Here is a 16387-nt window from a genome sequence, read left to right on the forward strand (position 1 = left end):
GTTCCCTTTTTCCAGAGCACCTGCCCCCTGGAGCGCACTTAACACAGGGTGAACACGGGTGCCCTTTTTTGGCTTGAGCCCATGCCCTCCACAATGTCTGTAGCGATACCTGCTTTTAAAAATCAAAAAAATATTTATAGAGCACTGCTGTTAAAACAAGCCTCCTCCAAAACTGCTGAATGATCTGGATTTTAAACATGATTTCTACACCTGTGGCATATTTGCCTATCAACTATGTTTCTCTGTCTTAATTACATGCATAGAGACCCATAGCTTTGAAAACATTCACACTGCTTATTCGTAGCAATGTTTACCATTTAATTATTGCTGTCAATTAAACTATATTGATTATATACTTCTAGTCAGCATAAGGAAATGTAAAAATTCCAATGACTGAAAAGTGTTAATGCAGGGGAAACTTTGGGCTGCCATTGCTCAGAAGTCATTGGAGCGGAAGTGAAAGAAGCATTTATGAATAAAACAATTGAATCGACATTGATTTTTTTGTTTTGTGTGAAACTACCCAGCAATGACTGACCTTAATTTTGTACTCTACTGCTGTCACATGCTTGTCTGATCAATGCTATAGCAGTGCTGAGGTTACAGTTCACAGCATTAAAAACCAAGGTCCACAAGGGTTCATACAAGTAACAGAGCAAATTTTTTCCAAATACCTTTGTATTGCACCTGCCGTTGCTCCTGAGACACTGAGACGAGCAGACTTCAGACTCGGCAACTGGACAAAGAGGCTCAGTGTGTTCACTGTTCAAGTACAGAGAGTTTCAATGCCGAAATTGGGGGAATCAAAAGTAGATGTTCAGGAAGCACTTAGGCCCATTTGGGATCCAGAGAGCAATGTGATTAGAATAAACAAATGTGTACAAATGTCAGAAGGTAACATGGAAATGAATAGGGAGCATTGTTCCAACACACACAACTACAGTGTCTAAAGAAAACGGGAAAGTGTTGCATGTGCATGTTGACGATTTGCCTACAAGTGGAGATCAAGATTAGTTGAAAGCACAAATGGCTACATGTTCGAAACTATGTTTAGAACCGACACATTTACCTGGAGTCAATGACAGCTGAAAAAAAAAAAAAAAAAGTATAAAAGTTCTAATATTGAAGAAAATATAAATAAAACCATCTATAGCACAAACAGAATTGGAGTTTATTATGTATACAAAGTGTTTTTACAGCTAAAAAAGGCATTGCGTTGCCACACTTCAGTGTGTCATCCCATCTGTTCCTCAAGCTTTCACCATCCAGTGTGATTAACTGCTTGCATTACAAAAATAGTTTGTTTATTTCAATGGAACAGGACACGCCAAGCTTAGAGACCTTTAATCCGGTCGTTAATGTAGGTAAGTCCCAGCAATCTACATCAAAGTAACATCTGATAGAGGACGGCGAGTGCATCGCTCTGCATGGTTCCTGGGAGAGGAGGCACTGCGCTGGTCTGGGAACGTCCTGACTGATTGAGAGCACAGGGCAGCAACGGCTGGGCTGGGCTGGGTCTCAGTTGATGGTGAGGACATCACTCTGGATTTCATGGCTCAGCTGGGTTTGCAGGTCACTGAGCTTCTTCTTCAGGACGGCCAGGGCAGACATGACAATGGTCTCAGGCCGCAGGGATCCACACGACTCCACGTTGTAGAAGAACCTTGAGGGAAGGACAAGCAGTCAGCATTGGGCAATATCTACAGGCAGCATTAGCTTTAGCTGCACTTTATTTGACCAGTGCTGAAGCCTTGCTCTCTCCATCTCTGACTCTTACCTCTCCGGTTTGCCATTGGGGTCATAGGGAGCCTGCACCTCGTCCTCATCGATCTCAGAGTACTCACTTTTAGGCCTAGAAGGATTAACACAAAACCAATAAGTCAGCCTCATATACCTCATTGGACCAAAAATAAAACTGATTTGTGATTTTCTCCTCAGACATAGTGGTCCACGTCCAAATACAATGCAATGGGGTGCAGATTGACAGTCTTCTTCCAAGACCCATCATTACAGGCACTTTTTTTTTTTTTTTCAAACAGATCAAACATATCCTCAGATTGTTCTATTCAAAAGGTGCCCAATGGTCTCAACAAAGGGAAGTTTAAAATCAAAGCTAGTACTCCAACTGTCTGAGTCAATTCAGTCTGTATAAAATGGGCATTATGTTCAGTGGGGCTAATCAGTCTCAGCCAATCTCATTTTACCACTGGGGAACGCATTTCAAATTCTGACGTCACCTAGATAGGAGTCAGTAAGGACTGTCACTAGAACAGCCTAGAAATGACTCAAATATCTCACCTGACCTCATGACAATCCTCAACATGTTCTAAGTGCTAACAATCCACAAGCTATAATGATCTGGACACTATGTTGACTCAGGGTGTGTAAGGCAAGATGTTTCTATGCTGGTCTGTCAGCTAGAAAACAGGTTTACACTTTTTAGATTTGATTCCCTAGTAGGATCATACCATTCCTCTGGTCGGGGGAAGACTGTGTGTCTCAGTGCATTGTCGGGGTCGTATTCAAAGGACACCCCCGCTGTGGGGTTCCACTTGGCGTGCTCCTTCCCGAAGCCCTTCTTGGCATAGGCTCGGAGACGCAGCTCCTGGCCTTTCCTCAACTTCACCAGCAAGATATCTGATCACAGAAACAGAAGGAACTGGTATCAACACAGCTGGGCCACCACTTCCAAACAACCATGCCAAAAACCTGACATCTCAAATTGAACTTCAGGTACATGTTGGTAACTAAGCATAAAACAGCACTTTCATATTCTAGTAAATATCAAACTTTAAAAGACGGAACAACTGAAAAGTTTTAAATATCTTTGGATATTAGGAGTCTATGGTTGCATTATTGACTGCACCTTAATCTAACCACCTTAACTGTTATATTATTTGTGGCTCATCAAAACTCAGAAGATCTGGACCCAAGACCCAGTTAAAGATCTCCTTTCCCAGATGCTGATCCATCAAGTGTTATTTTACTGAATTCATCCATCACCACAATCTGCACAATTTTAGCAGAGTCAAACAGTCCACTACTTCAATAAGATAAAAGAAAGTGGGAAAAAAAAAACGTATTTAGGGATAAGTAAAGGAACAGATCTTACCGTCCTGCTCAACATAGTCATTAGGGTCATTATCACGGTTCCGTGATGTTACCTAAATGGATGACAAGGTTTGGCATAGGGGTTTAAAGGAGCAAGCACAACCTAACAGCATTACAAGCTGCACGGTGTTGTGCGTTGTGGGACGGCCTTACCGGAATGACGCGGGGGTTATTAGAGAGAAGGTCCCGGGATGTGACGTGCCGGGTCTGGTCCTCTGTACAGCGCACATCCAGGGTCAGCTCCACAGAGCACTCTGGGCAGAACTCATCACACGTACAGTCCTGCCAGGGCATGGAGAGGTTACTGTGGTCTCCAGACGAACCAGCACTGAAACACTGCAGCGCTGCACGGCCACCTCTCCCACAGACAAGAGAAATCACCGCCAAAGAATTCCCAGCTGACTGGGTGTCACTGTTCTATAGCATTCGCGCCCAAAACATAAAGCTCTTCTTAATGAACTCTATCTGCAGTAACAGCTGGTGACCCAGATTTGAGGGTGTCCACACCCTAGATGTAGCTGTCGGGGTGAGTTCTGTGGGGGGGTGTACAGGGGGCTGACCTGTGTTTAGATGCACACTATTTCCCTGCCTGTCTGATTAAGGCAGCAATATAATGTCATATATTTAGGGAAGTATTTTTATAGATATTTAATCATCTTCACTGATCTATGTGGTAACATTGAGGTAATAATACACCAGACATTGTTCCATTAGGTTCTTGTCTATATGCTTGCTTCAGTTAACATACACTAGCTTTAGCAAATGTTTATGTTCCCGACACTGAATTTATTTTTTGCATACATTTTTTGGTTAAATATTTGAAGTTATGAGAATCACTCAGAGGTCACTAATGATTATGGTGTTACACTGCAAAGAGATCCTACCCTGGAGTACTGCATCTTGTCCACAATGTCATCACTTGTTAGTGGAATCAGACCTGAAACAAACAAAAACAAAATTAAAAGATGACAGAACCATTTCAGTTTCATTGAAAATGATTGCAATGTTTTATTTCATTTCATCTCTCCAGAGTGGTGTGAGGTAATTTCATACCTCTTGTAGGATAAACTAAGAGCAACAGACTTTTAAAATGGCTGGTACATTCTAGCCAAAAGAATCAGAAAAAGAGAGCTTACCTATATAAAAAAACAATGTAACAAATGTAAGGCTATTGGTTAGTTTGCATATTATATTTAAATTATATAATTACCTGGCTAACACAATTATCCAAAGTTACTTACAGATAAGTAACAAGTTAATTGGGGAAGTGTGTAACCCGTTTAATCTTGGTTCAATCAACTGAACATGTTAGTTTTCCCATAGGCTGATTATAACTCTGGTAATACATGTGTGATAAACAATTATAGTTTAATTAATAATATGTATTTAACTAAATGAATAAGATAATTCTGATTAGACAGAAAGGTGTAAATACTGTATACACATAGATATTCCTTATTCCCATATCAAAGCACTAAATGATGCAGTGACACAACCTGACAACCAGCTACAATTACAGATGACCAGTCTCATAAACTCACCCACTCTGTGAGCAATGAATTCATCATGGAGGACAGAGGAATTGGCATCAATCTGAACCCAATCGATAGCTGTGGAAAGACAAACCCAAAAAACTGAAGTGCTCAGTTAAAAATCATAAGGTGTTTTATTTAAATTATGCATAAAAAAAATCCACAAACTACAGTGCATGTTCATTGATCACAAGTCAGATACATGCACACATGTACATTTCTATTTTTAATGCATGACCTGCATCAGTATCTTGGGTGGACTAATACGACTCTTTTTCCTGAGCTATAATGGGGACCACTCACAGTGAATGTTAGCATGATTCATTATTTTACATCAGTTATAAGACTAATTCAATGAGTTTGGCACCGGCGACGAGCACTGATGGCGTGAAATGAATGCATGAATCCACCCTCACCTATCGTGGGGACTTCGGACATGAACACTCGCCGAATGGAGTTCGCCACCCTGAAGGGAAAATACATGTATAGAGACATTAAACACCTCCATAGACATTATGATTTGATATTCAAAACGGTCGCGATGACAATACAACTACTGTATACACATCAACAAAAACACGTGTCTGTGTACAGGGCTTCATTGTTTGATAAGGGAGTATTTGCATTTGTCTAAAGAGGTTCATACGTTTTGATGCCAGTAAACTACAAATCTGTATATAAAAAAACCTACGTATTTTCTTATTCATAATAATACCACATCTCTGCTTTTTGCACTACATGAAATACATATTCAGAAATTGCATTTTTAATCAGCTCCTGCAATTTTAGTGAAAGGCATTGGCTAAACAAAACTACGTGCACAGTGTTGGAGCTGTACTCACGCCAGATCCGTGTTCTCTATGACAAACTTCACATTCTCGTCTGTAAGTTCAGTAATTTTCACCGTAGGCTGGTTGGCATACGGCATTCTTGCGCCTCACTTAAATAAAACCTTGTGAACTTAAATTAAGAAAGGATCAAACTGAAACCACCCAACAGAAACAAGCTGACCGGAAGAACTACGACACCGAGGCAGTACTTCCGCTTGCTTGTCGGGTTAGAGGCTGAATGACACGGAAGTGATTCAATGCAGTGGCTTTCCGCTCTTCTGTCTGTGTGTGTGTATACACCGATCAGCCATAGCATTATGCCTTATATTGTGTAGGTCCCCCTTTTGCCACCAAAACAGCCCTGACCCGTCGAGGCATGGACTCCACTAGACCTCTGAAGGTGTGCTGTGGTATCTGGCACCAAGACGTTAGCAGCAGATCCTTTAAGTCCTGTAAGTTGCGAGGTGGGGCCTCCATGGATCGGACTTGTTTGTCCAGCACATCCCACAGATGCTCGATTGGATTGAGATCTGGGGAATTTGGAGGCCAAGTCAACACCTTGAACTCGTGATTCATCAGACCAGGCCACCTTCTTCCATTGCTCCGTGGTCCAGTTCTGATGCTCACGTGCCCATTGTAGGTGCTTTCGGCAGTGGACAGGGGTCAGCATGGGCACCCTGACTGGTCTGCGGCTACGCAGCCCCATACGCAACAAACTGCGACGCACTGTGTGTTCTGACACCTTTCTATCAGAACCAGCATTCACTTTTTCAGCAATTTGAGCTACAGTAGCTCGTCTGTTGGATTAGACCACACGAGCCAGCCTTTTCTCCCCACATGCATCAATGATCCTTGGCCGCCCATGACCCTGTCGCCGGTTCACTGCTTTTCCTTCCTTGGACCACTTTTGATAGGTACTGACCACTGGAGACCGGGAACACCCCACAAGAACTGCAGTTTTGGAGATGCTCTGAACCAGTCGTCCAGCCATCACAATGTGGCCCTTGTCAAAGTCGCTCAGATCCTTAAGCTTGTCCATTTTTCCTGCTTCTAACACATAAACTTTGAGGACAAAATGTTCACTTGCTGCCTAATAGATCCCACCCACTGATAGGTGTGACTCACTTCACCTGTCAGTGGTCATAGTGTTATGGCTGATCTGTGTGTGTGTATATATATATATATATATATATATATAGGTATGCCTGTATTTGGCATTTATTTAAAGTGACATTCTTTGGCTTCATGTATTGTCATTCACTCATTGCTTACAGCTACAGCCATATAGCTGGACAGGGTTTTAGAGTACTAAAAATGTAACCACTTGTATATTTTCTCCCCTTAAACATTAAGCATCATGTCTCTGCTTTACTTGACAAGAAAGAGTCCTGATGCATGTTTCAGAATAAATTTATTGATGTGAACAATCTTAAAGACCACAATCTGTAAGATGTCTTTAATACATTTAGAACAGTTACCTTTCTAGTTTCCGTTATATTTTACAAAGGGGCATGAGGATCCTTTCCAATGGAGATGGACACAAAAACAGTGTTCTCCCACAAAGCAGGCTAATTTAGCTTGATAGGACTCTACACCAGCCTATGGCACATGTATCAGCTGCAATGCCTCAAGCCTGAACACAGGAGCTTGTTTGCAAAAGCATATTGACATACGGTAGAAAGGTTTTTGCAGGTTTCAGCATTAGATTCAAAAACCTAATGCATGTTTTTCAGCATGAAGAGGAAGCTTACAGAAAAATAACTGCAGTGCACAAAACACAGCAGGCAAGTTGAGTTGTTCTCTCTCCAAGATCAGGCAAAGGAACAGCAGCATAAGCACAACAGAGTTTGATGTCCGTGTCAGATGGCTGCACCATGATATCATTGGAGAGCTTTAAATGGCACCATTAAAAAAAATTAAAATGGTGAAATATCAAGAGGGTGCTGCATGATCCAATATTGCTTTCATGGTTTTTGAATGAATCACGCAGGCGGGAGGGACTTTCAAACAGCTGAACTGTAATGGTGTGTGGGAGAGTTGGGGGGGGAACGGCAGAAGTCTCAGTTGTGTGTGAGCAGGAGACATGGAGGTAAGAGTGTGACTGGGCCAGGTGGGGCAACAAAGAAGAGAAGATGGACAATCAGTTCTGATACAGAGCCTGTGGGTCCCAAGTCCCCATCACCGTCGCTGGTTCATTCCCGTTAGGTTCTTCAGCTGTGGGGGGGAAAAAAAAATATATATATTTTTTTTGGAAACTCTACATGTAGATCTACTTATTTATGAATAACTTGACAGGAGGATCTTCTGTGACAGGGTAACAAACATAATTATGTATAGCAAGATTGGTTAACCCAAAATAACAGATAACCTGTTCTCTGACATTTTAAACAGCAATGACAAATATCTTCCAAATTAAAAAAAAGAAAACACCTGGTACATATACAAATATATCAAACTAGAAAATGAAGCTGCAGAGAATGACAGAGCAGGAAGTGGATATCTGGACTGGAGGACAGGCACACTTACAGTGATGGCAGCTCCCATAATTCCCTGTACTACAGCTTCACCCGTGGACTGAACCTGTGAAGACACCAACAAAATATCAGAAATACACACAGGCTGCTAGTGCAAAATCTTGAAAAGGTTTCATTTGACCTATGGAGCGCTACTACATTAAAATTAGCCGACTTCACACACACATTACATGTATATGGCACAGAACAACAGGCATGTACACAACGGTGACTGATATCATATGTACTATATGTGTAGATGTTTGGTAATACAACTGTAGAATATGTTTTGGGATCCTCATGGTCATAAAAAAAACTAAGAAACACCAATAATGGATTGTCATTTCTGTACAGTAACTCAATGGAGGTTTGTGTATGGAGATGGACAGGGCATTTTGCTAACTAGGAGGGCAGTCTGGCCCAGAGACTGGTACCTGTTTGGCAGTGTTGGCCATGTTCATGACGTCACGGATTCGGTTGTCGAGGAAAGCCCAGGTGTCCTGGAAATCAGGCGAGGAGTCCTGCACCATCACCAGCTCCGTGGTGTTGTAAATACCAGTCAGGGTGGCACGCCGTGTGTACCAGTTGAGCTGTGGGCAAAGTAACACACCTGGGTACCAGACTGGCATGCAAGACTAAAAGAGACATTACAGATGAGAAAAGTCTGTTTGGTGGATCTCTCTCATCTCTTGGTCTGTAGCTTTAAAAATAAAAAAAATAAAAAAATAAAAAAATGAAGACCCGTCAGTCTCCCCGGAGATGTCCACAAGCACAGAATGGGAGGAAAGACTAAAGCCGAGTCACTTACATCTGTAGACCTGTCACCAGCATAGTACCAGATATCATCTACCAGGGTGGAGAGGTGCTTCAGACTGTCAGGGATGTTCTGGGGCAGCAGCAAAATGCTCATGGCCTACAAGTGTGAATCGAACACGTATTAATTGTGAATGTACAGTTATCAAATATTTATATTATGTGCTTCTTATATTTAGGTCATCATAAAACAAAGACAACAATCCAGCATATTTTGAAAGCAATGACAGAGATCAGACAGCCCAGCGTCAGTGCAGTACCTGAGGCCAGTTTTCGATATACGGGATTAGCATGCGCAGTCTGGCCTCCACCGCCTCTCTCAAAAACTCATCCGTTTTCTTTGGCCTGATGGAAAAACACACACACATGCCTTAATATCACTGGTAAGATAAAAACGTCTCAGACATGACACCCAAGGAAAGGCCATGGTGAGAAGTGAAGTAGGGTATGGAGGGACTCACTCGGCCTGGCCCAGCTGGATCTGTTTGTGCTGCTCTGCCATAGACTCAGACAGGCGGGAGTTACACTGGCTGATGAAGTGCAGGACCAGATCTCCAGCACCATTACTGAACATCCCTGCCGCTGCTGCTGACAGACCCCGTGTCTGTGGGACCAAGAGAGAGAGAGATGAGCAGAGAGAAAGAAAGACGGGGTTAGCAGCAATGCCAGCACTCACAGCTAACATTAAAAAAACACAAAAACAATTACTTTGGTTAGGTATCTTCATCCGATCATCATACTGATCCTTGAAGTAGCCAAATTGCCAGATTAGTGTGTAGAAACACACAATGTTGTGTAAGAGTAAACCACTATAAAGCTATTAAACTAATTCTGTAGATATGGCTCCTGCAGTTTTTCTCTGTGGCATGCATAGCTCACCTGCGCTCCCTCTGCGATGGCGTCCACAGTCCAGCCATGCTGTGGCACAAATTCCAGAGCTGCCGTGAGGATCCGCCCCTGGAGCTGTTCCTCTGTCTCATAGTCCTCCCCCTGTTCCCCGCTCTGATCTGCATAGCTACAAACACAGTCGATGAGACTCACAGTCGCATTTTTACACAGCAATCAATTAAAAAATAAAGCATGGATGCTTTCAGAAGGACTGGAGGGGAGGCTTGGGAAACCTTTCACTGTTGTAACTTTATATAGCATGGTTTAACATGAAGAATGGTTTTCCTCTCCTTTTAATATTAAGTAACATTGCTTTCACTATGCTTTTTTCATATCTACACTACGATAATACTATAATTAATGTATAACTAGTAAATGTTTAGTGATAACAAGCAGTGCAAACAAAGCCAAAATCCCATAGATACAACTCTGGCAGTAGCACCAGTAGCACCAGTGGAAGGGGGTGTAGACCTGCAGACCTAATGTTGGTTTGTGAAGTCTCCTGCCCAGATGAAGAGGAGGCCTGGTAGTGCTGATGGTAAGAGGATGAAGAAGGCTGCTCTTGTTTGCTTTCATCCTGGAGTCTCAACAGGGCCGCTCTGTGAAAAACCCTCTTCACACTGTTACTGCTTCTCTGTGCTGGGCAGGGGGGGAAACAAAAAACGTATATAGGGTATATTAATATTAATTACTTTTGGGAAGACGAACTGATTTTGCAATGAAAGGTGGGTTTCAGGGGTTTTTCCATATTGCTCCATAATCTCAATCAAGGCAAACGCACCAGAATAGTCACACTTGCTACACTCGGAAAGTAAACCATTTCATGACGGGCAACCTACGTCAAGATCTCCTACTAGATTATAATAAAGTGTATACAAAAACAAATACAAAAAAGACATACATGGAATGTACTAGAAGCACTCAAAAGCTTTATTGTATTAATAATCACGGTTTAACCGTTTGAATGAAACCGTTAGTTTATAATGATTATATGAAGTGATTACAAAAACAACAGGTAGGATAGGTTACAGGAGTTGGTAACAGGGCTGACAGAAAAAGATTAAACTATTTCCACAGATCTTACATTGGGCAGCATTTACGATCCCAGCAGGACCAGTAGCGAGCGGTAAGCCGGGCTACACATATCCTGACGGACATCGAAACATTATTTTCAAGTTTAAGCCGAAGGAAGGTACCATCTGTCCTTCACAATCACCTTGCTCCGCACAGACACTCTCCTCTTTGGACAAGGACACTGAGTCCCTGGGAGAAACAAGGTTGACCCGGCTCCCCAGCCTACAGGCTTACCCCAAGTCCCAGCCCCCCCTTCCCACGGCTCACCGGTTCCCAGGGCCAGAAAGACCCTCCCGGCTCTCACTCCCCTCAGCAGCGCCGCCATATCTAGCCGCGACTGCAGCGCTTCCAGTTCTCACACGTCACTGTGCCGCGACTCCCTCTGTCTGTCTGTCTGTCTGTCTGTCGCAGTCGGTTAAACGTCAGCGCATTCCCGGCTGCTGGTCGAGAAAGGTGAAGCCATCTGGAGTTGTTTGTGTGTGTAACTTTGTTAAATAGCTAGTCTAATTATCGGGTGTTATAAATACAAAAATTGAGGTTGAAGAGATAATATACCGCTTTTTGGTTTCACGTTTTTCTACATCTGTCCCACTTGCAAACACGATTTTTGGATTGGAGTCTACTTCCAATTGCTGAACGAGGACAACACCGGATAAGGTAGGATTTTTTTTTTGGTAATACTTCAGTAAATCTTTGTCTTTGCTCAAGACCACGTAAACATTTACGCGTTACCTATTTTATTATGACATTAACACATTACATAAATAATTAGCATGGGATCGATTGTGTAGAAAAAAAACCATACACAGACACATCTTGTGCTTTACAGATACTTCAGGTCCGGTGTAGATCTATGTCATGATTAATCATTAAAATCTTTGCTGTAGTGACCGCTAACCATTTCGTTTGTGCAGGTGTAAAAAAAACGCAATCATGTCTGCACGCATGACTCAGCTGAATTTACATTGACGTTGCAGATTTTTTTATAACCTTGTTGTATAGGTGTTGTCTTATTTTATTTATATTTGTAAATATATATGTTTTTGTTATTATAACACATAATGAATTGAAATTGTCACTTTTTTTGCACTGACCAAACATCAAATATAAACATATTTGATCTGTTTACATTTATGGAAAATAAATAGTGAGCTTTGTGATACAACCCCAACTCTACCTACCATGCATTGACAGATGTTTCTGTTTTATGTTAAATCAAGGATCCCATTGAAATTGGCATATTTGTGTGTAACTAAAACTTGGTCTTGGACCTAACTCCATTGGTATTTCTTGTCTGTATCTCCCAGGCTTCTGTTGCCTCCTTCATAGCATGTGAGACAAGGAGATAAGAGTTGACAGAAAAGGACGTGTGCTAGTATGGGCCTGAATCAGCAAATAGGCTCAGCTCAGTGACAGTGCTCTGAGGAGGAATGGCTCATATTTCATTCTTCAACCTGAGACACTCATTTGGAAACCTTTTAGCTTCTAAGTTTCTCAGAATAATCAGAAATATTTTCAGGGTAAAAAATGATCTAGTAGACAGACCATGATGGTTAGAAACAAAATAAATAAGAATTAAACTGACTGAAAAGAAACAAAATAATAGGCCTAAGTGTTCAGTTAAGCACATAATAAGTTAAATTAGTTAAACAGCAATTGAGGAAGAGAGAAATGCTGCAGAACTTATGACCACTGAGCAGGGAAGTTGAAGATGCTGTGATTAAAAGGTTCCTCCAGTTCTGAACAGAAGATGCTGCCTTGAACCCAGACTGTGTTGTGCAGACTGTGGTGACCAGCCTGTATGGTCTGTCTCCCTGCAGCGCTGACTGAAGCATGGCGGAGCTGGGTGTGAAAGAGGGAGACAGGGTGATGCTGGTGTGGGGTCAGCCTTCCTATCCCGAGGCTCTGAAGGAGCTGGCCGAAAGCCTGGGGAAAGCAGTGGGAGCCCAGGGTCAGGTGTCGCTGGAGAACATTGACCGACTACTGCTGTGTGAGTGTCCCCGAGGCAGACGATAGTGTCCTTTTTATTATTTATAAGAGGAAAAGAAGACAACAGCCCTGTATACGTGTTTAATATTTAACTTGAGGTTTTGGAACTGTAACATACAGCGCTGATTGATTAGCGAATACTGCATTCCGGAAGGCAGTGTTTTATATTCTGCTTGTCCTGTATTGAAAAACACAAGCTCATGTTTGGTTTTCACCTGGGTGGTACAGTACGGGGGGGGGATTGTTTTAGACAAGTGAGTCTGAGTGTGTGTTTCACTGTTATTTGTTATTTGAAAGTAATGATGTAACTATGCAAACAGTATTAGGATTATACATTGGGTATGGCATGTTGTATGTTTTATATTGGAAATGTTTCTGCTTAAATGTGATATTCCCTGATGTCCTGCTGTGCTCTGCAGCTTCTCACCCCGAGTCCAGCCATGACTGGGTTCTGTCTGGCCTACTGGGTAACAGCCCCACCGTACACAGCTCAGAGACGCTGGCAGAAATGGCACGGGTGACAAAACCAGGGGGGAAACTTATCCTGGAGGAGCCCATAACTGCATCGGGTGAGTCGTAGTCAGTCGAAGGGTGTAGAGCTGATGGACAAAGAGGGAGGGAGGTGGCGTAATTCTAGTGTGTCAGACTGGGAGGAGGTCAGCTGTATTTAATTTAATTGTGTTCGTCTCTCAGGTAATGACAGCAAAGTGAAAACTGCCAGCAAACTCATTTCAGCACTGAAGCTGTCAGGACTGGTGGCTGTTTCTGAGGTATTTTCTGTAATTCGTTTTCAGAAATAGAGATCAGAGAAATGGAAGACATTTATTTTTAGTTTTCCAAAAACTGATCTAATTCTAGGCATTCTTGATCTTATGTTTGTGAGTCACTGTAAATCAAATTGTATTTCTTTCCTGTTTATGACACATGAGACCACAATGAAACTGAGGGTGTGGCCTGTGCCAGATGCAACATTTTCCAGATTCCAGTCAGTGAACTTTGAAATTTAGGTTTGCTCAGTCTAGTGCTCCAAAAATAGGCCATAACTAGGTGAAGCACTTAGGAGATCTTGTGGATTAAAACTAACCAGACAAACTGACATTACAGTGAGGTGGTGAGTGTGTATGTTTGTGATGCTACCCAGGAGGGATTATGTTATGACTCATGACCTCATCACCGCCATTAGAATATCCTGCAAAGTTCTTTCTAAAAACCTCTTCTGTTTTAAGCTAAAAAATGAGCCGCTGAGCTCAGAAGCTGCTGCATCAGTGAAGAAGGCAACCGGTTACGAAGGCAATGACCTGTCCATAGTTCGAATGTCTGCCAGTAAACCCAACTTTGAAGTGGGCTCGTCCAGCCAGTTGAAGCTCTCCTTTGGAAAGAAAAATCCTAAAGGTAAGATTGTGTAAGCAAATATAGACCGCTTCTTGTCCTGGGTGTTCCCGAGATATAATCACACAAATATAGATTGAAAGAGGTGCACCTAATGAATATGCTAGTAACATTTGACAACAACTCAGCTCCTCACTTACTCCTCACAACTTACTGACTGAAAACTACCATTTCACCTACAGAAAAGCCTGCCCTGGACCCGGGCGCAGCTAAGATGTGGACGCTGTCAGCCGCAGACATCAACGACGACGATCTGGTGAGTGTGTCTGTTTGCAATGCATCTTACGCTAAGGAAGGGTTATAGCTCATGACCTAGACACATGTTTTTTTTGTATTCGTAACCTTTCTGCTGCTCCGATTCTCCCCTCAGGATCTGATGGACTCAGATACGCTCTTAAATGAAGAGGACCGGAAGAAGCCAGACCCAGCCACTCTGAGGGCCCCCAGCTGTGGAGAAGGGGCCACCAAGAAGAAGAAGGCCTGCAAGAACTGGTGAGACAGCAGCCACTTTTCAATAGGGCAAAACTCCTAGGGTAAACATTATGACCGCTAAGTCCAAATACAAGTTTTCATGTTGCCTAAAGTTTATAGAGTATTTCCTCATCCTCCCTGATGTGTGGGTTTGTATTTACATTTAATTACACATTAATGCACTATGCTAAACTATGCCTAAGCACATCTATGCAGAAGAGCCCAGGGCAAACACTCAGATTTTTTTTTTTTAATAAAATGAATAATTTCCCTACTGTGGTGGTGGTGTTTGTGCTCATGTGCCATGGCTCTGTATCTAAATGCTCAATACAAGAGAAATCTCTTCAGTGCAAAATCTAAGTGAACTGAGGTCACTTCAGTATTGTATAGGTTAAATGCACATTAACATCAGAACTTTTTTGCCCCCTGAAAACGAGATGTGAGGTAGCTTTAATAACCAGCCACAATGCTTCTAGAGATTTTACAAACATCTGTCAGTGTGGGCAGCTCTGGACTGTAGTGCTTCAGTGCTGTCCTTCTCCTCTTAGTACCTGTGGGCTGGCAGAGGAGCTTGAGCAGGAGAGCCAAGGAGCGCAGAAGCATGACCAGCCCAAGTCCGCCTGTGGGAACGTGAGTCTCTATTCCATGACCTCTTTTCAAGCTGCCCTCGGTCTTCCTGCCATCACTGACTTCGTTGTGTGGACAGGCCCAAGACTTTATTACCATGACTGGGTGTAGTGGTAGAATATGTGAGGTGCATACTTTCGCTCCCTCAGCCTGACCTCTGCCCTCTCATGCAGTGCTATTTAGGAGATGCCTTCCGCTGTGCTAGCTGTCCCTACCTGGGAATGCCTGCCTTCAAGCCCGGAGAGAAGATCGTGCTGCAGGAGACGCAGCTCACCGATGCCTAGAACGCAGAACGGCCCATTTCCAACCCCTCACACAGCGGGACAGAGGGAGGCTTGCCCCCAGGGAGCACCAGTCTACAATCGACACGTTTCAGCAGGATGATTGTAGGGTGTGTGTTCCAAGGACCCCCTTTCAGGGACTATCCTGCAGTTTATTTTTGCCTTGGATTCCCCACCGGAGCTTTCTGTTAGCAAGTGTCTAAATGATAAAATGCAAAGAATTGTATGATAATGAGATTGACTAGGTTGATAATCTCATGCATTCCAGTGTGCTCTCTTTCCCTGTCACTCATTGAGAAGTCTCCCTGTATATAGTATATGTGGTTTAATAAAGGGTTCCAGTAAGATATAATATACATAAGATAGATTCAGACTTGTTTGTTAAATAAGTTAGCATAAGAATAAAATAGTGTAACTATATAGCTAGAAAATAACCTCAAATGTCATTGGCTGAATAAAATATCTGTAGGTGTAAGGATATGGATAAAGCAGCAGTCTGTGTTTTGAATGCTACAAAAACTCTGAAATACTCTACCCAGATTCATTTGACACTGGCACTGCACCCCATGACCCTTTAATAATGTACAATTGGTAGGATCTTAAAGGCAGGCCTGGAAGTCTTATTAATGTCTGTTTAGAGCACCTGCTGTTGGAAAAAACAATTGGAAAGGGTGTTAATTCTCTGATCTTTTCTCCATTAGTAAAGTACAGACATGTCTATTCCAATGTATAGTTGCACTCTGAACATGCATATCTCTGACTTTTTTTAAACAAAAAATGAATGTTTTCTTTTTAAGTAAATGTGGTTTAAAAAACCCTCATCTGCAGTTTTGTATGAATCCATCACGTGTCTCCACAGATGTAGGATT

At 42.4% G+C, this 16387-nt stretch overlaps 3 protein-coding genes across 4 annotated transcripts; 1 reads left to right on the forward strand and 2 right to left on the reverse strand.

Moving 5' to 3' along the window:
• Positions 1–1148: 1148 nt before the first annotated feature.
• Positions 1149–5702, reverse strand: polr2c (RNA polymerase II subunit C). The gene is made up of 9 exons (XM_066713890.1): positions 5486–5702; positions 5060–5109; positions 4653–4721; positions 3996–4048; positions 3265–3393; positions 3113–3164; positions 2469–2637; positions 1778–1852; positions 1149–1663 (listed from the first exon to the last, which is right to left on the reverse strand). The coding sequence occupies exons 1-9, from the start codon at positions 5569–5571 to the stop codon at positions 1519–1521; spliced, it is 828 nt and encodes a 275-aa protein (XP_066569987.1). The 5' UTR covers positions 5572–5702; the 3' UTR covers positions 1149–1518.
• A 1165-nt stretch (positions 5703–6867) lies between these two features.
• Positions 6868–11149, reverse strand: coq9 (coenzyme Q9 homolog (S. cerevisiae)). Of its 2 annotated transcripts, none has more exons than XM_066713888.1 (9): positions 11029–11149; positions 10167–10326; positions 9679–9814; positions 9261–9403; positions 9060–9144; positions 8795–8899; positions 8421–8576; positions 8000–8053; positions 6868–7687 (listed from the first exon to the last, which is right to left on the reverse strand). In XM_066713888.1, the coding sequence occupies exons 1-9, from the start codon at positions 11084–11086 to the stop codon at positions 7652–7654; spliced, it is 933 nt and encodes a 310-aa protein (XP_066569985.1). In that variant the 5' UTR covers positions 11087–11149; the 3' UTR covers positions 6868–7651. The 2 variants fall into 2 exon arrangements, with proteins under 2 accessions (XP_066569985.1, XP_066569986.1); XM_066713889.1 differs by lacking the exon at positions 11029–11149 and adding an exon at positions 10772–10798 and having other exon boundaries at positions 10167–10321.
• A 51-nt stretch (positions 11150–11200) lies between these two features.
• Positions 11201–16339, forward strand: ciapin1 (cytokine induced apoptosis inhibitor 1). The gene is made up of 9 exons (XM_066713887.1): positions 11201–11418; positions 12582–12751; positions 13170–13319; positions 13444–13520; positions 13977–14142; positions 14322–14395; positions 14510–14631; positions 15159–15240; positions 15411–16339. The coding sequence occupies exons 2-9, from the start codon at positions 12595–12597 to the stop codon at positions 15519–15521; spliced, it is 939 nt and encodes a 312-aa protein (XP_066569984.1). The 5' UTR covers positions 11201–11418; positions 12582–12594; the 3' UTR covers positions 15522–16339.
• Positions 16340–16387: the final 48 nt, after the last annotated feature.

The sequence above is a fragment of the Amia ocellicauda genome, chromosome 9 (assembly GCF_036373705.1).
Source record: "Amia ocellicauda isolate fAmiCal2 chromosome 9, fAmiCal2.hap1, whole genome shotgun sequence".
Classification (NCBI taxonomy): Eukaryota; Metazoa; Chordata; class Actinopteri; order Amiiformes; family Amiidae; genus Amia; species Amia ocellicauda.

Bases quoted from the DNA above. Each gene is read 5' to 3' on its own strand.
- coq9 (XM_066713888.1), bottom strand. From the start codon at position 11,086: ATGGCGGCGCTGCTGAGGGGAGTGAGAGCCGGGAGGGTCTTTCTGGCC. The intron at 10,327-11,028 runs GTGAGCCGTGGG...CCCCCTGCCCAG, and splicing joins CTTTCTGGCCCTGGGAACCG to CACAGAGAAGCAGTAACAGT. The intron at 9,145-9,260 runs GTGAGTCCCTCC...TTTTTCCATCAG, and splicing joins ATCCAGCTGGGCCAGGCCGA to GCCAAAGAAAACGGATGAGT.
- polr2c (XM_066713890.1), bottom strand. From the start codon at position 5,571: ATGCCGTATGCCAACCAGCCTACGGTGAAAATTACTGAACTTACAGAC. The intron at 5,110-5,485 runs GTGAGTACAGCT...TTTTCCCTTCAG, and splicing joins ATAGAGAACACGGATCTGGC to GGTGGCGAACTCCATTCGGC. The intron at 4,049-4,652 runs GTGAGTTTATGA...TGTTTGTTTCAG, and splicing joins ATTCATTGCTCACAGAGTGG to GTCTGATTCCACTAACAAGT.
- ciapin1 (XM_066713887.1), top strand. From the start codon at position 12,595: ATGGCGGAGCTGGGTGTGAAAGAGGGAGACAGGGTGATGCTGGTGTGG. The intron at 12,752-13,169 runs GTGAGTGTCCCC...TGTGCTCTGCAG, and splicing joins CATTGACCGACTACTGCTGT to CTTCTCACCCCGAGTCCAGC. The intron at 14,396-14,509 runs GTGAGTGTGTCT...TTCTCCCCTCAG, and splicing joins ACATCAACGACGACGATCTG to GATCTGATGGACTCAGATAC.